We start from the raw sequence: 27,527 nt of genomic DNA, 5'->3' as shown, positions 1-27,527 counted from the left end.
GTACAAAAATGAATGTCAGAGATGAGAGCCTGCCAGCAAGTGTCTCAACATTTCACAGACACATTAGTAATTCTAAAATAAGCTAGACATATGTCAGTGCTGTAGGCCAGTATGTCCAAATTCTGTGGGAAAGGCATTGTAGAGGAGAGGAGAAATTATTTCTAACCAGGAACTTTGGAGAGGCTTCTTTGGGAGAGAGAGGGATTTTGCTGGGCCTTGATGAAAGCATTGGGCTTCAGGAGAATGGCATTTTAGGCAAGAGAAACTTGAGCAGGGGCTCTCTCTAAATGGAGGAAGTATAAGGTGTATTCGGAGAAGGGTGAGCAGAACGGTTTGGCTAGAATGTGAATATTGTGGATTAAAATAGTGGGGAATGGGGCTTAGAGTGGTTTGGGCCTAGATTGTGGAGGGCTTTGAGTGGCAAGCTGAGAAACCTGGATTTTAGCAATTTTATTTTTGTATTAAATTTCAGTAATACCACAATTATTAGTCCACTTACTTTGCTATGAAATATTTGACAAAAATCTGAGAAGATGCTCCATATGGTCTCAGAAAATTCTTTCAGTAGTTTAGAATAGACTGTTTCAAGCCTCAACTGCTCTGAAGTGAACATTTGTTCAGCACCTGCTGTTGGCTGCCCACTGCATTTGGCACTTAGGAAAAGAAGTTTTAGCCTGTATCAGTTAAATGATACAGTTGTAGAGACAGAACACACATGAAACAGGAGTTTGCATAAAGCAGCAGTATCTCATTTGCTTTGTCACTTTAGAATGTTTTGTTTCAGTTTCCAACTCAGGGTCAGTGCTAGCATAAATGTGTTTAATGCATTCATTTCCAGATCGGTAAAAGGTTAGGCAGCTATTGGAGAGGCATTTTCTGTCTTGCCCTTTGGAAATGGTATAAACCTCAGGTGAAAGTCATTGGGGGATGATCTTGCTACCATCCAGATTGGTGGTATGTTTAGAATAGCCCTGGGTATAGACAGGAGTCATAGTGTAACCCGTTTCAAGGCCCCATTCAAGGTTTTTTCAGTTCATGAGAGGTAGTTCTCAAAGCCATGTGAGTATTCCATAACAATAGGACTTAAAAAGGAGTTGGGATATGCTTTTAATTATCACAGTGGGCAGGTGATTTGATGAATGAGTTTTCTAATATACAAGATGAGTGTTCCCTTATAACCTCTGTAGAAGGGGTAGTTTTTTTTTTTTCTTTTCTTTTTCTTTCTGATCTGTGTGAGGATGACAGTATTGTATATGCACACACCTAACTGTATGTAGTAATTTCTCACAAGAGTATGAAGCACTTGTAACCTTCAAGGTTTCACACTCTTGGCCTGGAGGAGTCAGAGTGAAGTTGAAGGGATTGCTCCTTCTCTTACACACCCTGGGCTCTTCTGCCACCGAGGCTTTGATCAAGTTTTCCTTTTTATGTGGAGTACCCTTCTCTCTCCTTCCCTTCACCTGTCTCTGAGCTGGTAACTTCAAAATGCAGTATGTTGCAGAGTGATTTCCTCATATATATAGTTCGTTTGATATATATATATATACACATATATATATAGTATTTTCATTTTGTTCTTAATGATTCCCTTAATGTCTTTTAAAAAATTTTTACTTAATATTTAAGGCATGATTACTTAGAATAATAACTCCCCTTTCTTTTAGGATTAATCAGTCATTTCAAGTGCTTGGAACTTGATATGTAAAAAACATACTATAAATGTATTGTCGTTGCTGTTATAATGGTAATGATTATCATATCTCAATTAATTCCATCTGTTTCATCCTTATTTTTTGTTGTGTGGTTCTTAGGTTCAGAATTTAACATTACGCAGCCAGAAGTTGGGTGTATTATCTAGCTCACAGAATGGTCCGCCAAAAAGCACTAGTCAAACTCAGTCATTGACAATTTGTCATAACAAAACAACAGTCACCAGTTCTAAAATCAGCCAACGAGATCCTTCTCCAGAAAGTAATAAGAAGGGAGAAAGTCCAAGTCTGGAATCACGAAGCACAGCTGTTACCCGGACATCAAGTATTCACCAGTTAATAGCACCAGGTGGGATAAACTTGTTGGAAATAGTTGCATTTTTCACTTTATCAGCAGGCAGAGCAAAACAAAAGATGTCTATTATGGGAACAAAAATACTTTTAAAAACATTTTAAAATGTGAATTTCATGAGTTTAAAAAAAAAACAGTGTTGTAGTTGAAGAAAGAGAAATCAAAAGAGCCCAATAGCTAAAACAAATAATAATAAAAAATTTTTTTGGTTAATTGACATTTGATTAACATCTTCATTATGGGCTGATCTTTCATTGTATTGGTAAAACCAATGGCTTTTATTTTTTATTTATTTACTTAATTAAAAAAAATTCTAACTCCTGTATAGTTAACGTACAGTGTTATATTAGTTCCAGGTGTACAATATAGTGATTCAGCAATTCTTTATGTAACTCCATGCTCATTAAGAAAAGCGTACTCTTAATCCTCATTACCTATTTTACCTGTTCCCACCTCTCTCCAGTCCCCTCTGGTAACCATCTGCTTGTTCTCTATAGTTAAGAGTCTATTTTTTGGTTTGTCTCTATTTTTTTTTCTTTGTTAAATTCCACATATGAGTGAAGTCATACGGTGTTTATCTTTCTCTGACTTATTTCACTTAGAATTATACTCTCTAGCTCTGTTCATTCTTTTATATGGCTGAATAATTTGTGTGTGTGTGTGTGTGTGCGCGCACGTGTGTATCACATCTTCTTTATCCATTTATCTGTTGATGGACACTTGGGCTGCTTCCGTAATTTGGCTGTTGTAAATAATACTGCAGTAAATAGTGATGCAGATATCCTTTCAAATTAGTGTTTTCATATTCTTTGGGTAAATACCCAGTATTGTGATTACTGGATTGTAGGATAGTTCTATTTTTAATTTTTTGAGAAACCTCTGTACTGTTTCCCACAGTGGCTGCACCAGTTTGCCTTCCACCAACTGTGCCCGAGGGTTCCTTTTTCCCCACATCCTTGTCAACTCTTGTTTCTTGAAAAACCTTTTAGTTTAAAGAAAAAAAAAAAGATTTACCTGTAGTTTATTTAATATGCTTTAGTGGGACAGAATTAAAAGCTCTTTAAAAAGCACATTTTTAAAAAAAAGTTATCGTTAGTGAGTGGAGTTTACCACTTTACAAAAATAAGGATTTTGTATAATTATTTTTCTTATGATGTTGCTTTTTTTCCCATCTCTGAGAGGAAGATGTCAGGCAATCAACTAAGTCATTTTCATTCTCATCCACCTTTGAATCCCATATGTGCTCTCTCTGCTATCCACAAGATGAGATCCTTCATGGTTCTTAGGCTGAAAATGTTGGGGCCATCCAGAGTGAGTTTTCTTACCACCTCCTCTGTTCATCTCAGAATTACTCAGTGTTGAGCTTCCTTCACTTCTAATAAGATAAGGAGTTACTCGTTTTCTACTTTAAAGTTAACACTGTTTGCTTATGTCATCAATTGTATCTTTCTTACCAGCTCCTAACCTTCTCTTGCAGTTGTTATAGAATCTTTTGTCTCCCTTGTGCTGGATCCCTTCCTTTGCTTCTCAACTATACTTGTATCTCTTCTGTAATATATCTGCATATGTTTTTATTCCAGTCCAGCTATTGTTTATTGAAAGTATGTGTGTGTGTTACGTACTGGGCTAGACACCACATATGTTTCATTAAAAAAAATGTCCTCCCTTAATTCAACTTCATCAAGTAACACCTTCTTTCTGTCTTTTTATAACTATGTATTACTTTTTAAAGATTAATTTTATATTATTGAAGTCTGCTTTCTCTCCACCTAAATATGTTTTTCTTGCATGTTTCCTCTGTGCTAATATTGCTTGCATTCTCTGTAGTACCCAATCTCAGTGTTTTAGGATTGTTTGATATTCCTCTAGTTAGAAATCTCTCATCACTGTGTAGTGTTTTTATGTTTCTTTGTGGTCCTTTTTCTTTTATAGTTATTTGTATACTTACTGATCTTAGTTTTTCTACTGTATAGTAAGCTCTTATAGAGTAGGATGATAATAATGAACACTTATGTGTCAGGTACTTTTCAATTATTAACTTCTTTAACCCTCTTTTGTTTCACCTTTTCACCCTTTTTTCTTGACAGTACTAAGTTGTGCCTTATATGTACTTATTTACATTAGGGGGACAGTAACTATTTGGTGGATTAATAGTTGGTCTGTTTTTCCATTTGAATTTTGGAAATTATAGCACAATTTTTTTCCCCCATTCAAATTGGGTATCACTGCTTGGAGTTCTTAAATCTGAATCTTTAGATAAGTGCAGGCATTGTTGTAATGTATAAATTAATAAGTCCATTCATAGTATAGTGTGATGTGAATTCTTTTTTATAAACATCTGTGTGCCTAGGTCCTAGGTCTCTGTATGGCTTGATAACAGGCTTTTTGTACTCTACTGTTTAGAGTATTTTCAGCCTCAATCCAGCCTCTGGCCAGTTTTGATAGGCGTCATTGCGGAGCATTAGTGACCCGCTGCACTTGACATGACTGCTTGGGACAATTTTTAGTGATTATAGTTTTGATAGATTATAATGGGGGGTAGGTTAATTTCCTTCCAAAGAGAATGCTCCCTTCAGATAAAGCTAGGACCTCTTGCAGGGTTAGTTAGTTCAAGCAAGGAGATTACTTTTAGATTTTCAGTTCTCCTGAGCTCCCAATACCTGGTTCTAAGTTGACAATTACTCTTCTGCTTTTCTTTAATTGATAGTGTGGTAGGATCCCTATCGTTGCCTTCCTCTGATGGCCAGTATTTTATGTAGGTTTGGAGGAGATCAGTAAGCTAAAACCATCAGACTCTTAGGACAATTGCAATACCAAATTTAGATCTCTTAACTGTGTTACCAAACTCCAATTTCCCGTGGTGGTGTTGATTAGAAGTAAAACCAAATGAAATACCCTAAGCCACAAAAACCTTTGGAGTTACCAAACTTATAAATTCATTCAAGCCTTACACTGCAGTTATTCAAAGCAGTTTGTATCTTCTGGCTAAGTAATAGCTGAATTTTTCCATTCTTAGATTTTCTGCTCATGTTGGTGAGAAGTTAGTCTGAAGTTAAGAGTTTTTTTTTTTGTTGTTGTTGTTGTTGTTTTTGAGATTCTTGGTAATTTATCCTGTTCCTCAGTTAGAAAATGCTTATTTATATAGGTCACTTTCAAATTTGAAAAAAATCTACTGGTATTCTACTGTAGCATAGACTAATAATTATTATAATGGATATGGTTATTGTTTCTTTATATTTATTTCTAAGATGTTAAAACCATTTGGTTTTCTTCATTTCTTCTTGAATTTGTAGCTCTCACTTGATAGTTTATCTATTTTTAATATATAAAATAAAGGTGAATTTTAACCATATGACTGGAAATTATCACTAACTGCATTCGAGTTTAAGTTTTTATAGCAGTTTTTAGAGCTTTTATGACATCAGTTAGAAAAAATATATACCAAACTTTTTGTAAACATTAATTTAATATGTAGTGAAAAGCCTATGCTAGTCTGCTCAGGCTGCCATAAAGGATATCATAAACTAGGTGGCTTAAACAGTAGAACATTATTTTCTCAGTTCTGGAGGCTGAAAAACCCAAGATCAAGGTCTGGCAGTGTTTATTTTTGGTGAGAGCTCTTTTAAAGGCTTGCAGATGGCTGCCTTCTTGCTGTGTCCTCACATGGTCTTTCATCTGAGTGGTGGGAGAGAGGATAGTGAGCTTTTTGCTCTTCTTGTAAGGGCCCCACCCTTCTGACCTCATTTAACCTTAATTACTTCCATAGAGGCCCCATTACCAAATGTAGTCACAGGAGATTTAGGGTTTCAACATATGCATTTTTGGGCACTCAAACATTCAATCCATAATAGGAACCCAGACTCAGCTAGGGATTCTGGGTTCTTTTACACCCAGGGCTGCATAAAATTTTCTCAATAGCTGGGTGATTTGAGGCAATACACTTAACTGGCCAGTTCCTTCTCCAGTAATATATTGGATTAATGTAGCACCCTGTCTACCTCATAAGGTTGTTGTAACTACTTAGTAAAGTAATGTGTTTAATAATTTACAATAATATATAATTATTTAATAATATATTTAACTGTAAGTAATTATATAAAGAGCTCTATATATGTGAGAGATGATGCCAATCATTAATTCTCCAAATAAAGGCCATCCTGAAATAATAAAAAGTTTATTAAAATTGGAGAAGTTAACGAACATGGTATTCTCGAGAGCACTAGGGCTTTTCTTATACAGAAGTATTGTTTCAGATAGCCTTACAATTATTCTCTATTTTCTTGTCACTTGGGCTTAGGGACTAATATAAAATATATAGATTCACTTTGATTTCTGATCAAAGAAAAGCCTCATTTAGGTAAAAGTGTTAATTGAATACTATTAAATTACCAGTTCTAGAGTATAAAAAAAGATTGCTTACTAACTAGAACCGAGAAGGAACTTTTATTCCATAAATGTGTTACCCATTGTGCATCAAGAATGTGGTATTTTAGTTATAACTTTAAAAATTGAATTAAAGTGGCTGTTTGCTGTTACGATGGCAAAACCTCTATTTCCCCTTATGTAAAAGAGGAAAAATAATACTTACCTATTCCACAGGCATTTTGTGAGAACAAATGAGAGAAATGTGAAAGCACCTTGAGCCTTTGAAGAAAAGGCACTCTAGGATTCTGAGATTTTAATTGAATGCCCTGTAGTGTAGAGTCCTTATCAACACATTTATAAAGTGCTGGCATAAAATTTTCAGTCTTAGTTTGAAGTGCTAGTCTAGTTATGCGAAAATTACTTTAGGTGAAAGTTTAGAATGAATCTCTATTTTTTAAAAAATAGAATTGGTGGATTTTTTTTTTTTTAAAGATTTTATTTATTTGTCAGAGAGAGAGAGGGAGAGAGCCAGCGCAGGCAGACGGAATGGCAGCAGAGGGAGAGGGAGAAGCAGGCTCCCTGCTGAGCAAGGAGCCCGATGTGGGACTCAATCCCAGGACGCTGGGATCATGACCTGAGCCGAAGGCAGCGGCTTAACCAACTGAGCCACCCAGGCATCCCAGAATTGGTGGATATTTTTTGAACCTTTTAAGTGCCTGTGTTTTGAGATGTTAATCAGATGTTAATTTCCTTAAAAGTTCCCCCCCCCAATTTTAAATGATAACTAAGCAAATGCAACAATGTTAAAAAGTTGTTATAATTTTTATAAGGCCTTTGTCACAAATGTGGTTAGTAGATGTAAGATGTTACAGCCTTTATCTTAACATTCTGAGATTAAGAAAGTTTTGCCCTCTCTTTAGACCTATTTTAAATGCATACAGCCTTTGTATGATATTAAGACATCTTTTCAGTTTATCTTCTAGTGAACCCCATTTCCATTTATTTTTAGAGAGGGTTTCACCAGCACCTCCCTTTGCGTAAACATACGAACTAGTGTGCAGAAGAGGCATGATAATGGACAACTATTTACTACTTGATTTTGCTAATTCTTATATATATTGTCCCTGTTATGAGTGACTCCTCTGTGGGGAAAAAAAAAAAAACGGATGCTGTCTTTTATAGATTACTGTAAGGTTTTTTTGTTGTTTTTGTTTTTGTTTTTTTTTGGGTGGGGCAGGAGGGAAGTGAAACAAAATCCTTTATTTAGACAGCATGAACTTATTGCTGCCAAACTAGTGTTGTCCTGGGTTTGGAATTGCCCTGGAAATTTTATTTCTTAGTTAAAGTGATTATTCAGCAGTGCTGTAGAATTCACACATGTGTTTTGCTTAGCTAAATTAACTTGTTATACAAAACATTTTCTGTTCCTGGGTCCAATAATACCAACTTTTCATCTTGGCTCAAATTTGGAAACTTACTTGGGAACCTTTATAAATAATTACATTGGCTGTTAGTTGGAAGACTATTTAGACATAGGCTAGAAAGATATGAGACCTTTATTTTATGAATTTTGATACTGCATTTTTATGATTTTGAAGTTATTTTTATAGATCTTATATTTGTTCTGGGATACTTCTCTTCTCCCCAGAGAAGGAATTCAGATAAACTTTGTTTAAAGTTAATGCAGATTTTCTGGTAACTTCAATAAGAATAAATTTAATAAGAATAAATTGTGTATATTTAATAATTTAATAAGAATGAATCGTGTATATTTCAGATGTATGAATCAGTTGTTTTAGGCCATTTTTTCTTTTGGGGCTTATCACAGCTATTGTCTGTTTCATGAAATCTTAATAGTTTTCCAAGGAAAAGTTGTTTTTGTCATATTTTCAAATCACTCTTGTCGGGAAGACTTGTAATAGACTTTTGGTGATTAAGACCTTCTGATGTGAAAACTTTCCTCTTTTATATTTGTTTATAAATTTCTAGGCTATTTTTGGAAAAAAATACTAATTGTCATTTTTTTCTCTCACAGCTTCATATCCTCCAATTCAGCCTCATCCTCTAATAAAACATCAGCAGATTCCTCTTCATTCACCACCTCCCAAGGTTTCCCATCATCAGCTGATATTACAGCAGCAGCAACAGCAAATTCAGCCAATCACACTTCAAAATCCAACTCAAGACCCACCCCCATCCCAGCACTGTATGCCACTCCAAAACCATGGCCTTCCTCCAGCTCCTAGTAATGCCCAGTCACAGCATTGTTCGCCAATTCAGAGCCATCCCCCTCCTTTGACAATGTCTCCTAGCCAGTCACAGTCAGCACAGCAGTCTGTAGTGGTGTCTCCCCCGCCGCCTCATTCTCCAAGTCAGTCTCCTACTATAATTATCCATCCACAGGCCCTTATTCAGCCACACTCTCTTGTGTCCTCGGCTCTCCAGCCAGGGCCAAACCTGCAGCAATCCACTGCTAATCAGGTGCAGCCTACAGCACAGCTGAATCTTCCATCCCATCTTCCACTTCCAGCTTCCCCTGTTGTGCACATTGGCCCAGTTCAGCAGTCCGCTTTGGTGTCCCCAGGTCAGCAGATTGTGTCTCCAACATCACACCAGCAGTATTCAACCCTGCAGTCCTCTCCAATCCCAATTGCAACCCCTCCGCAGATGTCGGCATCTCCTCCAGCTCAGATTCCACCACTGCCCTTGCAGTCTATGCAGTCTTTACAAGTGCAGCCTGAAATTCTATCCCAGGGCCAGGTTTTGGTGCAGAATGCTTTGGTGTCAGAAGAGGAGCTTCCAGCTGCAGAAGCTTTGGTCCAGTTGCCATTTCAGACTCTTCCTCCTCCACAGACTGTTGCGGTAAACCTACAAGTACAACCACCAGCACCTGTTGATCCACCAGTGGTAAGCCCTTGGAAGCTCTTTGACTTTCTTGCTGAACTGAGAGTAAAAACTATTTTCTCCCACGTTATGTTATATTGCTAGATCTAAATGCCTTTGAATTTAAAAAGCTTGAAATTTCCATCTGTCAGTGTCTGACAAACATGCTGTATGGGCAAAAAAAAAAAATGCCATTTGTTTTAGTATGGTTGCATGCTTGATAATTTGTGATGGTTATTAAAGTCCCTCGTTAATTTTATTACTATTTAAACAAATCCATCTGCTATCTTTACAGAGTTGATTTTTTTTCCCCAAGGGAATGCATTTGAACCAGTGTCATCTGCACAAAGTTTTTTCTCTTAAGGTGATTATCCTTCATAGATCCCTTCTGTTGGCTTGTATGTTCTTAAACGTATGGTTTATCTACCTAACCTTTTTGGTTGTGTGCATTCTGAAGTCCTGGGCCTTTATGGGCTTTGGTTTCAAGGTAGAGGTATGCTTGTATGATGTAATTTTGGGGTAAAATTATATTATGTAATTAAATTTTGTGGAAAAGACATTTACTCCAGGAGAGAATGCAGCTTTGTGAAAAACATTAACTGTAGCCCATCTTTTAGAATTATTAAACTTCTGATTTTTAAATTTCTATGAAGAGAAGAGATATACTTTAAATGTTTCTCATTTAAAAAGCTAAAAAATACTGAGTGGATAAATTGAATACTGAGGATGAAAAAAATCAATTGGGAGGAATAAAAGTTCTGAATAATTGAGATCATGGTGAAATTTATCAGAATAAACCTCTAGCAATGGTATATGTTGACTGGAAAAGAAAATTAGCTTGAGGAATGTTTTTTTTAAACATTGTCTATGGGGCGCCTGGGTGGCTCAGTGGGTTAAAGCCTCTGCCTTCTGCTCAGGTCATGATCCCAGAGTCCTGGGATCAAGCCCCGGCATCGGGCTCTCTGCTCCGCAGGGAGCCTGCTTCCTCCCCTCTCTCTCTGCCTGCTTGTGATCTCTGTCAAATAAATAAATAAAATCTTTAAAAAAATAAATAAATAAACATTGTCTAAAAGACTTCAAATTTGTAAAATAATTTACAATAAAAATTGAAATAAGGTCTCTAAATGTTTGGGCAGAATGCTCAAATTAATAATGAATTTATAATTGAGGAAAATAGTCTTCCCAAAGAAGTTTCATATCAGATTTCCCTGAAAAGATTTTATCACTTGAAACTAATAATCATTAATTCAGAAAGGAAAGGAGTCTTAAAGTCTGTTCCTTAATGGGAAACATTTTAGTTTTCAGGATGCAAATTTATAAATTCTTTATTCTTATCATCCCCATTGATGTTAATAGGCATAAAGAAATTGACTTCCACTTCTAATTTACCTTTATTAAAAACAGCTCAATAGAAATAATAGGCATCTAGAAATAAGTTTGTCATTGATTTCTCATGTATCTTTTTTTAGATTTTTGAAGAATTTACAATGAATATTTTAATATAAAACATAGGCTTCCAAGTGTACAGTAATTTCTAAGAAATTTTAAATTTATATTCTTTCTCGCTCTGTGATTTGGGTTTTAATAAGTAAAAAGTAAAATTTCTTAGATGCTTTCTAATTTTCCAATTGTTTTTATTAGGGGAAACTTTGGAGGAACATATTTGGGATAGGAATACCAACATAATAAGACATTAAGGCTAAAAAATTTGAGGTCTTGGTAGTTCTTGCTGTCTTCTTTTAAAAACAATTTAAAAAAATCTAGATTTTTCGGGGCTCCTGGGTGGCTCAGTGGTTTAAGCCTCTGCCTTCAGCTCAGGTCATGATCTCAGAGTCCTGGGATCGAGCCCCACATCGGGCTCTCTGCTTAACAGGGAGCCTGCTTCCCCCTCTCTCTCTCTGCCTACTTGTGATCTCTCTCTGTCTATCAAATAAATAAATAAAAATCTTAAAAAAAATCTAGATTTTTCTCATTTTTGGAAGTTTTTGTTTTCCCTCATCAAAGTAGTAACTTATGCTGTTGTCACTGGTGTGCTCATACTTGCTATGGATGTTCCTGTGTTATTTTTCTTACCTTTTATCTTTCTTTTAGTACCATACCCTATTTATTAAGTTACTCTGTTTTTCTTTCATTGCCTTTAATCTCATTTTTTTTAAATTAAATCATGTTTCTTCATGAATTTTGCATCTCTTCACAGTTACCTGGTTGTTTCAAATATTTAAAGATAATATCTATTTACTTCTTAAGAGATGTGAAATTTTAAAAGGTTGTGAATTATCAAAGTAAAAGTATTTTTTAAAAAATATATTTATAAAAGTTACATTTATAAAACTAAGATTTTTCATTGACATTTGGGTATGATAAGATGTGAGAGTAGATAATTTAGAACTAGTAAATGTTCTACAGTTTATTTAGGAAAGGAAGACAGATGGGACTAATGTATTTTATTGAGGTAAGTTTGGCACTCGTTGATGGTTTTAGAATAGTTGTAGTTATGAGCTAAACAGAAATTGTGTTGTGCAGTCTTCTAATGATCTTGTGAGTAAAACCTCAATTTCTTTGCTTTATTCAATATTTTAGTTGTTGCACTTGGATTTTTTATGCTCATGGTGCCAGATGTCTGTGACAGATGTTGTTGCCTACTTCTTTTATTAACCTATTTTGCCTTTACATAGCAGATTTGGAAGAAAGTATATATAGTTAGGCTTACCTATAAAGAATGACAAATATTTTATAATATTCTTTGATGGATTATTTCAGTATGTGCTGTTTATGTTATGACTCTTTTTCTTTAAAACTCTTAAATTATTTTTTAAAAACTAGAGTTTTTAAACTCAAAAATAAAACTTAAATTCCTTAAAAGTTACTGTCGTATGTGTTTTAAAAACTTCTGAGAACATTAATATTAAAGAGAGAATTTCAACATTTTAAGAAAAGATAATATCTAATAAAGGAATGTTACACAGATAAAATTGAACTGGTTGATATAACCATACTTTTCTAATTACCTCTGAATCAACATCCCTACCACTTCCAAGTTACGGTAATCCCGACAGCAGATGCTCCTCAGTAGAAGATTTTATTGTTTTTTCCTTTAACCCCCATGACATTTCTTTTGGATGACTTTCCTTGTATTGAACATTATTGTCATTAAAAAAAATTATCATTGTACTGTATAATAATAAGCAGCTGTTTTTACTTCTGAGCATCCAGACGTGAGGCAGGAATCTCTCAGTGAAACAGGTTTCCAGATGCAGGGTTGGCAGCAAATATCTTAAAAATGTAGTCTACTTTGTTAAATCAGATCACAGTTCTGGATATTATAATTGGTATAAGATTATCAGTAGCTGGAAGATTCTTAAAACTTTTTTTTTTTAGGATTTCTAAATTTTTAAACAAAGGAAGAGACATGTTTTTCTTTTTAAGATGTTTTATTCTTTTTTTTTTTTTTTAAGATATTATTTATTTAGTTGAGAGAGACAGACAGCAAAAGAGAGGAGCAGGGAGGAGAGGGAGAACCAGGCTCCCTCCTGAGCTGGGAGGGTATTGCGGGGCTCGATCCTAAAACACTGGGATCATGACCTGAGCTGAAGGCAGATGCTTAACTGACTGAGCCGCCCAGGTGTCCTAAGATATTTTATTCTTTTTTTTTTTTTTTTTTTTTTAAAGATTTTTTATTTATTTACTTGACAGAGAGAGATCACAAGTAGACAGAGAGGCAGGCAGAGAGAGAGAGAGGGAAGCAGGCTCCCTGCTGAGCAGAGAGCCCGATGCGGGCCTTGATCCCAGGACCCTGAGATCATGACCTGAGCTGAAGGCAGCGGCTTAACCCACTGAGCCACCCAGGCGCCCAGATATTTTATTCTTAATAGAGGCTTGGAAAGTTAGTTTTTTTTTTTTTTTTAAACTCTATCACTGTTGCTAGATTTATTCCTTTGTAGATGAAACTTGATAGTCCTTTTAATAACACATGCTTTATGTTGGTTTTAATAACTTTAACCATTTTTGTATTTAATTTTATATACTTCAAATCACCAGACTTTTTCAGTAGTTTGATTAAAAATATATATAATATTAGATATCACGAAGTTTTTTGTGAATGTTGAGAGATTCTTGTTTTAATGTTTATTAGAAATATTAATCAGTTTAGGTAAGTAATCTTAAAAACTCATGACCTTCGTAAATTTAAGTAATAAGCTTTGTATATAAAAGAAAGGAAGGGAACTGCTTTGTGGCTTTGTTTATAGTAGCCTGTCATTTTTCAAAAATAATGGTTAAGTATGATGACAAAATAGTCTAAAAGTGGCCTTGGGAAACAGTCTTAAGTTTAATGAATAATTAATAAGTTATTTTAAGTTACATAGTACCTTCTTGGCTTGAGTCCATGTTTTCTTCTTACTGTGTGCTCTTGAGCATTAGATAACAAGGTTGTTAAGTTAAAAACTTAAAAACTTTATAAGGAACAGTATTAAAGAACTAAAAATAATATGTTAAATGGCTTATTAGGTGGGGTGTGTGTGTGTGTGTGTGTGTGTGTGTATGTATGTATATTATTTCAAGGACATATATTTTCTGTTTACCTGGTACTAGCTTATAAAACTTCATTAGATTCTTGAGTAGATCAGAAAATTAAAGATATAATTGTATACCTTTTTAGTATGTTTTCAGATATTACTTTTCATAATTTAATCTTAAGTTCATATGAATATAATAAAGAAGAGCCTGGGGTATCATCCTCTAAACAATTCCTGATATATGTCATTTTGGAGATTTACTTAGTGGGCTTGTGAAAAATACTAGTATTTATTTTGATTTATGACAGTTGAAGTTAATAGAAACAATAGTAAATTCCCCAAATAGTTATTTGAATGTATAAAGTCAAAACTTTTTTTTTAATTCTCAAAATTAAAAATATGCTCTGACTTGACTTTCACCTTTTTGAAACTTTAGTACTTTGTATCTTAGATACTGATCCACAGCTTTCTTTTAGTGAAATATTGTCAAGCATTATGAAAAGTCTCACTTGAGCTGTTTTAAAGTTTTCCTTTCAGTCTGTCAAATAATCATTCTGTCTTTTTAAAATTTAAAACACTTAGAGTTTATTTTTTATTTTTTTTTTCAGTTAAGTTAGAAATACCTTAGTAAATGTATTTTTAGAAACATTTTAAGGTCGTGTGGTTTGTCATTGCAGGTTTATCAAGTAGAAGATGTGTGTGAAGAAGAAATGCCTGAAGAGTCAGATGAATGTGTCCGGATGGACAGAACCCCACCACCACCCACATTGTCTCCAGCAGCTATAACTGTGGGGAGAGAAGATTTGACTTCTGAACATCCTTTGTTAGGTAAGGAAATACCTAAATTTTGGAGAATTTTCTATTAGGTAAATGTTAGTAATAAAGTTTAGTAAACTTAATGAAGTTTAATAACTGGAAATAGTATTAAGCTATTGTGTAATTATAACAAAATACAAATAGAATTCAAGATTTTTTTTAAAATGAGGAACAGTTAAAACAGTTAATGAGGAGCCACCCAAATAAAAAACATTCTGTAGCATTCTAATTTTTGGAAGTTTGCACAGATATATTTTATATGCCCATTCAGATTCATGTGTCAAGCTATTGTTTAAAAATTAGAATAAATTAGAATACTTCATTAAAAATTAGAATAAGCCAGAGTACTATTAAAAGATTCCAGTTATGCTTTCCAGAAATCACAAAGCATTCTGAGTCATATCTGACATTCTTCATAATTGCTTATGATCCAGGTGAGTCTGTTTTTAAAAGTCCTCACTTCTTTCCTAGACAGTTCTTAAATTAAACCTCACTAATTTTCACTAGAGACATGGATTTAAAAATTCTTGGCCTTAAGCATTTAAATTTTTATTCATTACTTTAGTGCTACTCATGCTGTGTGCTCCTCACAATGTTAAAGTGACTGTGAATCCTAGGTGTTTTACTAAAACATTAGTATGACCTAGAGCCCAGTGTCTAGGTCCTAAAAAAGACAACAGTCCATGTTAGATTTTTATTTTTATTTATTTAATAAGAACTTTTCTTTCTTTTTTTTTCCCCTTTAAACATGGGGTTCAAACTCATGACCCCAAGATTAAGAGCTGCATGCTCTACTGTTAGATTCTTTAAAAATTTATGAATAATTTATTTAGATTGGGGTTGGCAAACTATAGCTCATGCTTGAAATCTATGGCCCATGAGCTGAGGATGCTTTTAAAATTTTTAAATGGTTGAAAAAAAATAAAAAGAAAAATAATATTTTATGCCACGTGAAAATCATGCTGAATTCAAATTTCATTGTCCATAAAAACATTCTGTACAGGGGCGCCTGGGTGGCTCAGTGGGTTAAAGCCTCTGCCTTAGGCGCAGGTCATGATCCCAGGGTTCTGGGATCGAGCCCCACATCGGGCTCTCTGCTCAGCAGGGAGCCTGCTTCCCTTCCTCTCTTTCTGCCTGCCTCTCTGCCTACCTGTGATCTCTGTCTGTCAAATAAATAAATAAAATCCTAAAAAAAAAAATTCTGTATAACACAGCTGCCTTTACTTATTTGAATATTGTCTTTACTTTTGCATTACTGTGGCAAAGAAGAGTAGTTGCAGAGCCCATATAGCTCTTCATAGAAAGAAGAGCTGACCCTTGACCCAGATAATCCTAACCTTGATTCAGTCTTCCTTGTAAGTATTCAGTTCTCCTGAACTCTTCATGGCCCTTGTGATTATTTACAGTAAACAAGAACTACCATCACTTAAGTGGAAACAAACTGTAACAGGACATTGACTTTGCTACCAAAGATACCCTTGCCCCCTCTCTCTTTTTTCCAAGTGTGCCAGTGCTCTAACCCTTCCCTTCTCTCTGATTTCCTTCCTTACTATCAGTGTGAATCTCTGGAAAGCACAGAAGGGGGAAAATTACTTTTCTTCCAATATTTTCTCCCTGCTGAGAAATAGAAAATGTTTAGTCAGTAAAATGATATAAAATGTTTAAGACAAGTTTAATACTGTTGCCTGTGTTTATTCATAGTAATACCACAAAAGATAGATTTAGGAAAATCTATAGTATTAAATCTTTGTAGTTTCTCTGAACTGAAAATGGATTTAATGTTGCTGCAGATTGCCTGGCGTTTGATTTAACGGCAGAAATAAAAGTTTAATTAGATACTAACCTTGCATTGTGAGCATGATTTAATTACCTAAAAAGCATTATTAATGGTAACACAAAGAAAATTTAAACATTTCTGAAATATTGGAACACAAAAACATCTTCATATTTTTTTCCTCAAGAATTCAGGGCAAGATCCTGTCAGGCAAATCCCTCTGGCTAAATTGTCTGAGTACAATGTAGACTTCTGAATGTTCCTGTAATTTACTTCATACTTACTACAGTGTGTATGAGGGGTAAAGCAAGCACAAATTGACTTTTAGAATAACTTTTATTAAATCATGAAATAAACTGACTTGCAAAAATAGAGGGATTTTTTTCCATCCAGTATTCAGTTTTCATAAATCTTTAAAAATTTTTTAGAATTGAAAAGCATCCATTAAAAAGGGTGGAAAAAGCTCATAGATCTTGTTTAGAAAATGAGACTGTGAATAGGCAGAGCTCTGTCAGTTGTGTTTTCTCTCCTAGTTACCTTAAATCTAGAGAGTGTAATAATTGTGTTTTTGTTCTACTGTAATGCATCAGTGTTTGTCTTATGTTTTATTTTAACAGCTGATTATACACTGGCAAGTAACAGCTAATAGCTTCTTCAAAAAGTCAGTAACTTACAGCTCTAGTTTTAACAACAGTGAGGATGTTAGAAGATGGGCGCATATGATCTAAAAATTAGTTAGAACATACACCAAGCAGTATCTTCTTAACAAACCATATTCTACTTGACACAGCTATACATATCTTTAAAGCTTTTATTTATTTATTTGACAGAGGGACAGAGGGAGGGCACAAGTTGGGGGGAGGTGCTGAGGGAGAGGGAATCTCAAGTAGATTCTATTGAGCTGGGAGCCTGACATATGGGGCTCAATGTCACAACCCTGAGATCATGATCTGAGCCAAAACTAAGAGTCAAATGCTTAACAGATTGAGCCACCCAGGTGTCCTAAGGTGACTTTTATTTCTAAAATAACAAAGTATCTATAAATCTGTAAGGGACATTAAAATTTTATCTTATTTTTCAGTATCCCAAAGATTTATATTATCCTTCAAACAGAAAAAAATACCTTTCAGTCCCACGTTAGAGTTTTATAATTTTTATCCCTTTTCCTCTAAGAGTAAATGTGAAGATTTGGTATGTAGAATAGGATTTTCCTGGAGTTCTCCAGTTTGGTAAAGCAGGTGTACAATACTGTGTTTGTTCCTGAAATCAGCAAACTAGCATTTTCTGTTGACTTTCTTATTTAGTTTTTAATAAGGGATTGTGTAATTTTAAACTGTTTTTCCAGTGTAAGTTACCTTGGTGGATTATTTTGATATGGCATTAATAAATGCCATATAATAGTGCTGTGATAAGCTATATTATGATATTAATCACAGTTTGAGTGTGAATTGTTAGAGTTTTCCATTTCTGAGATTATACAGGTAATCAGTACACTATTTTCTTAGCTGAAATTTTATTATTTAGGGATTCCTATTCTCTACCCAACTGGGCTGTATTTTGAGCATCTTTGATAGTGATGTTAACCCTTTCCTTAAGTGGAGAAGAGTTACCCCAGCAATTAAGGGCACTGTCTCAAGAACTGACCCCCTGGGTTAGTATCCCAGCTCCATTACATAATTAGTTGTGTGCCCTTGGGTAAGTTACTTTATTTTTCTGTTTCCATACTATGAAATGGAGATAACAACAGTACCTACTCTTGGGCTAGTTTTGAGAGTTAAATGAGTTACAGGATGTGAGGCATTTACACAGTACCTGGCATGTTCAGTAAGTTGTAGTATTATCTTGAGACAGGCTGTTTTTTTGTTACTTTTTTTAGACATCTGTAATCATGGATATTTTTAGCTGCCAACTGGTTCCATCTATTCTCTTTAGTACATCAGTCAGTGAAAGTTTGGTGCTGTCATATGGGTAGGTAAAGTCTGTCATAGGCTGTGGGGTCTCTCTTATTGTGGTCTTGAGAGGTTGAAGGGGATGGATCACAGTGATCCAACCCGATATTTTGCAGTTGCCTGATATTAAAGTGCTCCCCCAAACTGACATACACAGTGTCACTGAAGAGTTGTTAAAAAAAATTGTGCATGGATTTGGATTAGCCTTACTACATGAAATAAAGATGATGCTGTGTAATCCTGTAAAAATCTCTACTTATTCTGTGGATTTGATGATCCTTTTTTATTTAAGTGTACTTTCAGAGTACTTTTCCCCCCATGCATCTGGAATATATAAACAGGAACATAGGGAATTTAATATTTGTGTAGCTTGAAATTTTTTTTAAAAAGCAGCAGTTTTCATAATCATTCTTAAATTGACATTCTTTTTTTTTTAAATTGACATTCTAAAACACTTTTCATATCTTACAGGAGCAGTTCTTTTAACCAGGGTTGGAACAATCACTTTGAGCAAGTTATTCCTTTCTGTAAAGTGGGGATAGTAGTAGCTTCTATCTCATGAGATTAAATAAAGTTCTTAGAATGGTTTTTTAAAGCACCAGATGTGGACTTTTATTGTTAATAATGTTTATTCTGGAATTTTTTTTCTTACTTGCTGCACAGAATGCTAAAGATAAGAAAATGACTTTTTGTTTCAGAGCAAGTGGAATTACCTGCTGTGGCATCAGTCAGTGCTTCAGTAATTAAATCTCCGTCAGATCCTTCACATGTTTCTGTTCCTCCACCTCCACTCTTACTTCCAGCTGCTACCACAAGGAGTAATAGTACGTCGGTGCCCAGCAGCATTCCCAGTATAGAAAACAAACCTCCACAGGCTATTGTTAAACCACAGATCTTAACCCATGTTATTGAAGGCTTTGTGATTCAGGAGGGATTGGAGCCATTTCCTGTAAGTAGTAAGCAAATTTGTATTTTTTCAGTTATTCAAGTGGCATTATCTTTAAATGTAGTATATTTGTTCTTTAATAAAATGCTAATAATTTTATTTCAAAAAAGTTGTCAATCTCTTATTTAGAATTTTTCTATGTTATTTATATATTTCTAGAATTTTTATGCTAGCTACATATAAACTAAGGAAAAAATTTTCAGGATATTAAGGATATCAATTTTATAATTTTTGGAGAAAGATAATGGGAAGTTTACTCCAGTAAAATAAAATTTTTTTCTTTTTTTAAGAGGACTGAAATGACACCTAAAGTACATTATTCTTTTAAAAAATGATGTTTCTTATATAATGCATACTTTGTGAACTTTAACTTGAGTGCATAAAATAATAATTTCCCAATGATCTGATACTTCTGAAGTTACCCAGTTGATGGTTTATAATTAGCAAGTAGATTTTCTCATTCTTAAATCTCAGCCTTCAGTCAAATTTTAAAAATGCCTTAAAATCTTCACTTCACGTTGGAGATGTTATTTCTGTCACCGTAAGTCTTATAAGTTGAGACTAGCTGTATATAATTTATATGCTAATATCTAGAGATGAATATTTTTCCATAGAAAATAAATCAAAGACAAGTGACCAAAGTCAAAGCCAAAATCTAAGACAAGAAAACAAAATAATTCATTTCAAAGGCATTTTATACCCATTTTTTTAGATTCATGGGTAGTGAAGATTTTGCATTGTTTGTGTTCGCGGGTTGCCTCATCATTTGCTCTTATATTCAATTACTGTGTTTTAAATTTGGATCTCCTATAAGAATTCTGAGAGTGGAGCAATAGTCTTTTTTTCCTGCTCCTCAGGGTTTGGATCTTGACAGTGCTGCATACAGTAACCTTTGTTAAGTCACTCAACCTTTATGATTTTAAGTTTGGCTCATCTGGCAAGCAGAGATGATACTTGGCTGTGAGGGTTATTGTGAGGATTAGATGTGCACACGTTGTTCTGTGTAATTCCTGCCACTTGTACCCATAGCTTCTATTATTAACAGTGACAGTTACAACTTTTTTTCTGATTACAAAATTAATAATGTATTATTTTAAATGGAAAATACGGGAAATATACAGAGCAGATAATTCCCAATAACACCACATGTGTATTTTTTTACATACATATTTCATATGATCAAGATTACTATATATATAGTTCTGCTTCTGTCACTTAGGATATTTAGAGCTTTTGTTTTCTTGTATGATTAATAGTACTTTGGAAACATTTTGAAAGGTTACATAATACTCCACTTTATGGAAACCATAATTTATGTAATCCTTGCATTATTGTTAGACATTTTAGGTTTCCATATTTAGTAATTAGTTTAGCACAAATTCCTAGAAGTACAGATATTGAATCACATTACATATGTATTCATAAGGCTCATATATATATTGCCAAATTATTTTCTGGAAAGATTACTTATTTGCGGGACGCCTGGGTGGCTCAGTGGGTTAAACCTCTGCCTTCGGCTCAGGTCATCATCCCAGGGTCCTGGCATCGAGCCCCACATTGGGCTCTTTGCTCAGCGGGAAGCCTGCTTCCCCCTCTCTGCCTGCCTCTCTGCCTACTTGTGATCTCTGACTGTCAAACAAATAAATAAAATCTTTTTTAAAAAAAGATAACTTATTTGCTTTATTTTTATTTTTAAAGATTTTATTTTTAAGTAATCTCTACACCCAATGTGGGACTCAAACTCACAACCCCAGATCAAGAATTATATGCTCCTCTGACAGGGGCTACTAGTTGCTCCTGGGAAGATTATTTAAATACAGTCTCACACCAAAGTGTAAACTCTTAGCAGCACTGAGTATTACAGTTTCTTCAGCAATACCCTTTGTAAATTTTACTTGAGGTGTATTAAATATACTAACTGAAATGAACAAAATTTAAGAGTTCATGGTGGATAATTCTCTGAAGTTAAATGTAGAAATTTACAATAAGCTATCATTCACCATCTGTGTCAGATATTGAAGACTTAACCAGCATTCTTAAAGGAGGTTCTATTTCAAATTTGCTAAAGGTTGACTTGCAAATCAGTAAATATTTTTGGTCTGGATTGTTTTTGCTGAAAACATTTCTAAAATAAGTAGTATTTATGACTTAACCAAGTATATTGAATTATAAGTATTTTGTTAACTAATTTTCATGTTAATGTTTGAGGATTTTTCCATTTCTTTTTGTGATTATAATGGATTAGGTTGCTGAACTAGGAGTCAGGAGACCTAAGTTCTAGTCCTGATTCTGCTTTTGTAAAGAAACCACCTAAACACTAACATTAGTTCACTTATCTTTAAAGTACATACAGTAGTGATCTATCTTAAAGAGACAACCCTAGGAGTAAAAAGCTTTGTGCATGAAAAATAAATCTTAAAAGTTGTTGCACGGGGGCACCTGGGTGGCTCAGTGGGTTAAGCCTCTGCCTTCGGCCCGGGTCATGATCCCAGGGTCCTGGGATCGGGCCCCGCGTCTGGCTCTTTGCTCAGCAGGGAGCCTGCTACCCTTCCTCTCTCTCTGCCTGCCTCTCTGCCTACTTGTGGTCTCTGTCTGTCAAATGAATAAAATCTTTAAAAAAAAAAAAAAAGTTGTTGCACGAAGAAAATAAGGATACTGGCTAATCAAAATTTATTACAGATTTTTATTATTTATTTATTTATTTTAAAAAATACTTACTTCGTTCAGTGAGAAAAAGAGCATGATCTAGCACAGGGGTTGGGTGAAAGGGGTCAAGGGAGAGGGAGAGAGAATCGTAGGCAGACTCCATGCTGAGTGTGGAGCCCCAGAGCAGGGCTTGATCTGATCTCATGACCCTGAGATCATGACCTGGCTGAAACCGAGTCAGATGCCTGACTGCACCACCCAGGTGCTCCTATTACTGCATTTTAAAGACATTTTAAACTACTTGCCTAAACTAGGACACTAGGTTCCATTTGACAAGAGACTTTAAGCATCCGTAGTGCTGATGACTTGAATTACAAATTGTTGATGTCCAGATTGCCTAAAATTTTCTTAAGGAATAAAGCACTTAGTGAATCAGTTCAGCTGATCAGTTGAACAAGTAAATTAGCACAGATACTATCCATTCCAAGAGGTTTTTTAACCAAGTTATTTCTGAAAGTCCTCTTAAAAGATTATTTTTTTCTCTTTTTCTTTTAAAGGTAAGTCGTTCATCCTTGCTAATAGAACAGCCTGTGAAAAAAAGGCCTCTTTTGGATAATCAGGTGATAAATTCTGTATGTGTTCAGCCAGAGCTACAGAATAATACAAAGCATGCAGATAATTCATCTGACACAGAGATGGAAGACATGATTGCTGAAGGTTTGTGGATTTTACCTAAGATACTGTTTAAATTAACTTTGACTTCTACCATTTGAAACAGGATATGGATTTTTATTCTACACATATTTTCATACACTAGGAAGCTGTTCACTTTTTATTATTACATAATGCATTATTTAACTAAAGTAAATGAAAAGCTAATCAGACTTTTAATGGTTACATCATTCAAATAGAAAGATTGATGTTTAATTTGCATAATGTCAATTTGACTTTTGAAGGAGTGTGGGAGGGAAAGTTCTACAATGTATGAAAGTAATTTAGAATTTTAGCATCGAAGCAATCAGTTCTCTTTTTTTCCTAAGCAGAGTTAACTAAGTGTTTTACTGAGTTTGCTTAAAAATTTAAAGCTCTTGGGTTGTTTGGTTTTAGACTTTTCTGTATCCTGATGTTTGATGTCAGGTAGGTGTTACAGTTGTATTAAGGATCTACTTGTCAATCAAGCGGTGATTAAATTTGTTCAAAGAGGAAAATATCACTAAATCTTAATGTCACGAGATTTCCTTTTTTTTTTTTTAAGATTTTATTTATTTATTTGACACAGAGACAGTGAAAGAAGGAATACAAGCAGTGGGGGTGGGAAAGGGAGAAGCAGGCTTCCTGCCGAGCAGGGAGCCTTTGGGATCACCACCTGAGCGGAAAGAAGGCAGACGCTTAACTACTGAGCCACTCAGGTGCCCCCAGAGATTCCTTCTTTATAGATGTCAGTATAATAGTGAAATACCCCAGAAAAGTCAGTTGTATACAAAATGACTATAGGAAAACAAACACCAATAAATGCAGAAGTGATATATTTTATTTTTCATTGATTCTGATCATGGCCCTATAATTGTGATAAAGTTTAGTCAAATAGCATTTGGTATAGCCAGAGGGCTCTACAGTAGTGATTTAATTAATATCTATGACTAAGTAATTATCCTTAATATCTTAGTATATTTCATGTAAAATTAATTTTCACATGTTTATTGAGCATATACTGTATGTGCCTATACTTTGGAAATAGTATGCTTATAAACAAAATAGTCTTTGCCCATGGTTTTTCTGTTTCTTCAAAGCAAGGCACCTCTGTCATTGTCAGTAAGTTATAAACTGTTGAAATGTATTCATTACTGGTTTACCTTTTATTTGAACTGCAAAGAGTATGATAGTAGTATAAAATTTGGTTTTTTACTTCTAACTTGTATTGAGATCACTGTGATTTTTTTCACTTTAAAAGAATGTTAACAATGAAAAATTTCAAACATACATAAATTAGAATTCTATAATGACTCCTCGCTCACCCAGACTCAACATTGTTACCCAATTTCAAACATTATTTTTGCCATTCTAGCTTCATCTACCCCTTTTGTTTTCCTCCCTCCATTCCCCCTTCTCTTTCTCTATTGCCTTTCTCTTTATCTTTTCTTCCCTCCTTTCTGTTAAAAAAAAAAAATTCATAGTCCTCATTTCATTTCACTGGTATATAATTCATTGTGCATTTCTAAAAAAATACATTTTCTTATGTAACTATAATGCTACATCACACAAAACAATATTAACAGTAGTTCTTTAGGGTCATCTTGTACCTGGTTCATATTGAGATTTCCTTAATTATATAATTGTGTAAATTGTTATAAATATCCTTTTATAGTTATTTTTCAAATCAGTATCTAGACAGTGAATACATTTTGGCTTTTATTATGAACTTAATTTCATTTAATTCCTGAATACTTTGTTATGCATAGTATTTTATCTGAGAAAATGTTTCATTTGAGATGAAGAGTAGTAAAGGTGAATATGCAGGGTTGGTTTTTTTTTCTCTTTTTTTCATTGTGGGGAGGGTCAAAGGGAGAAGGAGAGAGCATTTCATGCAGGCTCTATCTCTGGCACGGGGCCTAATTCGAGGCTTGATCTCACAACCCCAGGAGCATGACCTGAGCCAAAACCAAGTGTCAGATGCTTAGCTGACTGAGCTACCCAGGTGCCCTGAAGGGATTTTTTTTCCTTGCCTATAACTACAGGAAGTGTATAAATGAAAGTTCTAAGCTAGAAAGCATATATAATATGCCCTATTGTGTGTACACATTGGAGAAAAATGGAAAACTGGTTAGGAAGCTTCACAGCATATGTCATGATACTCATGGTTTATAATATAATAGACATACAGCCTATGTTAGACTGTGGTTGAACCTGAGAGGAGCTTTTGATCTAGTAGGAACTAGTGAATTTAAGATAACTAAGGAGTAACATGTGGTAAGTTTTAAATGAATTGTATAGATGGTAAGAACTTGGGACCTAAAAACTGATTTTAAAACCAGTTGAGATCAACCATGCTGTGGTTTTAAAACCACAATGAGGTATCACCTCACACCAGTCAAAATGGCTAGTATCAAAAAGACAAGAAATAGCAAGTGTTGGAGAGAATGTGGAGAGGGAGCCTTCATGCACAGTTGATGACAATGTAAATTAGTGCAGCCACTCTGGAGAACAGTATAGTGGTTCCTCAGAAAACTAAAATAAGATGTACCATATTAATTCCACTTCTGGGTATTTACCCAAAGAAAATGAAAACACGAATTTAAAAAGATATATGTACCCCTATGTTTACTGCAGCATTATTTATAGTAGCCAAGATATGGAAGCAACCTAAGTGTCCATCATCAATAGATGAATGAATGAGGAAGATGCGGTATATATTCACAATGGAGTATTTCTCAGCCATAAAAAAGAATGCAATCGTGCCATCTGTGACAACATGGACGGACCTATAGGGTATTATGCTAAATGAGATAAGCCATACTGAGCAAGACAAATACCCTGTGATTTCACTTATATGTGGAATCTAAAAAATAAGACAAGCAAACAAATAACAATAGAAGGAAGCAGACTTATGAGTATGGAGAACAAACTGGTAGTTGCCGAAGGAGAGAGGGTGAGAGGATGGGTGAAATTGGAGAAGGAGATTAAAAGGTACAAACTTCCAGTTATAAATAAGTCACAGGGTTGAAAAGTATACAGGATAGAGAATATAGGCACTAATATTGTAATATACTTGTAACAAGTATTTCATAATGAATATAATTGCTGAATATAATTGCTGAATTTGGACCTTTTGCACCAAAGAGTCCTTTTAAATGTTACGTGTCAAGTATATTTCAATTTAAAAAAACCTGGTTGATGGAATGTTCTGAATGTGTCTGTTAAATCCACCAGGTCCAGTATGTCATTACTGTCGATTATATCCTTTATGTTTGTTATTAACTGTTTTATGTATTTGGGTGCTCCTTGTTGGGTGCATAAATAATTACAGTTGTTATATCTTCTTGTTGAATTGTCCCTTTCATTATAGTGTCCTTTGTCTCTTCTTAGAGTCTTTGTTGTAAAGTCTCTTTTATCTGATTGCTGTCCCAGCTTTCTTTTGACATCCATTTGCATGATGAATGTTTCTCCATCCCCTCCCTTTCAATCTACAGGTGTCTGGTGTCTTTCTGTCTGACATGAGTCTGTTGTAGGCAGCGTATAAATAGGTCTTGTTTTTTATCCACTTTGTCATCCTACGTCTTTTGATTGGAGAGTTTAGTCCATTACATTCAAAGTAATTATTGGTAGACATGTACTTATTGCTGTTTTGTTACTTGTTTTATGGTTGTTTTTGTAGAACACTTGAAAATAATGCAAACTGGTACAACCACCATGGGAAACTGTATGGAGTTTCCTGAAAAAATTAAAAATAGAACTACTCTATAGTCCAGTAATAGCACTATTAGGTGTTTACCCCCAAAAAACAAAACCACTAATTCAGAAGGATACATGCACCCCTGTGTTTATTGAATCATTATTTATAATAGCCAAACTATGAAAGCAGCCCATGTCCATCAATGGATGAATGGATAAAGAAGATGTGGTATATACATATAATGGAATATTACTCAGCCATAAAAAAGAATGAAATCTTGCCATTACAGCAACATGGATAGAGTTAGAATATAATGCTGTGTAACATGAGTGAGAGACAGACAGATACCAGACCTCACTCATGTGGAATTTAACGAACAAACAAGCAAAGGGAAAAAAGAAAGACCAAGAAACAAACTCTTAACTATAGAGAACAAACTGGCTACCAGAAGGGAGGTAGGTGATGGGGATTAAAGAATATGCTTATTGTAGTGGAAAACAACGACAACAAACCTGGCTTTGTTGCCAGTTTCCTTTAGATATGGGATTTGACCTGGGTCTTGGATGATAAAACATAGATAACAAACAGGAAGAACCTTTCAGGTTGGAATCGTGAATAAATGTACAAAGGATGTTCACATAACTCTAGCAGGGGACAGTGAGGAGTAGACCGTGGGCTTAGAGAAATAGAAGTTAGACTGATAAAATCAGATTCTAGAGTATTTTAGATATTTGACCGAGTTGTTAGGAGTTATCTTGTCAAGAGGATGGTTGCTGAAGATTTTTTTTTTTAAGATTTTATTTATTTATTTGACAGACAGAGATCGCAAGTAGGTAGAGAGGCAGGCAGAGAGAGAGAGAGAGAGAGAAGGAAGCAGGCTTCCTGCAGAGCAGAGAGCCCAATGCGGGGCTCCATCCCAGGACCCTGGGATCATGACCTGAGCCGAAGGCAGAGGCTTGTTAACTCACTGAGCCACCCAGGCGCCCCAATTGCTGAAGATTTTTAGACAGATTAATGAAAAGAATGTTTTTGGAAGCTGCCGGTAATCTGTAGGATGAATATAGGTTTAGTATGTAATTGATACTTGTAGTTATAGTGGGAAGAGGAAGGAAAGGATGTATGGAAGACAAGGCAAAGGGTAGTTTCACAGGGTAAGTTACCAGAGTAAAGAAAAGGAAGATTT

General features: G+C 34.7%; 1 protein-coding gene across 11 annotated transcripts in view; it reads left to right on the top strand.

Moving 5' to 3' along the window:
* The window catches only part of PHC3 (polyhomeotic homolog 3), a 79,239-nt gene that overhangs the window by 30,957 nt on the left and 20,755 nt on the right, over positions 1–27,527 (top strand). For 9 of the 11 annotated variants that reach the window (XR_199728.3, XR_006609150.1, XM_045088618.1 and 6 more), the window contains 6 exons: positions 1,812–2,058; positions 8,462–9,333; positions 9,626–9,673; positions 14,501–14,651; positions 19,061–19,311; positions 22,512–22,671. Coding sequence is in view for 9 of the 11 variants with exons in the window: in XM_045088618.1 (XP_044944553.1) it covers positions 1,812–2,058; positions 8,462–9,333; positions 9,626–9,673; positions 14,501–14,651; positions 19,061–19,311; positions 22,512–22,671 (1,729 nt within the window). In the remaining 2 variants the exon portion in view is untranslated. The remainder of the gene's footprint in view (positions 1–1,811; positions 2,059–8,461; positions 9,334–9,625; positions 9,674–14,500; positions 14,652–19,060; positions 19,312–22,511; positions 22,672–27,527) is intronic. The other 2 variants (XM_004756548.3, XM_013058306.2) reach the window with 1 other exon arrangement.

This window comes from Mustela putorius, unplaced genomic scaffold (genome assembly GCF_011764305.1).
Source record: "Mustela putorius furo isolate JIRA1106 unplaced genomic scaffold, ASM1176430v1.1 tig00003834_pilon_pilon_pilon, whole genome shotgun sequence".
Classification (NCBI taxonomy): Eukaryota; Metazoa; Chordata; class Mammalia; order Carnivora; family Mustelidae; genus Mustela; species Mustela putorius.
The sequence above is the reverse complement of the archived record's forward strand: the minus strand, read 5'-3'. Positions and strand labels throughout refer to the sequence as shown.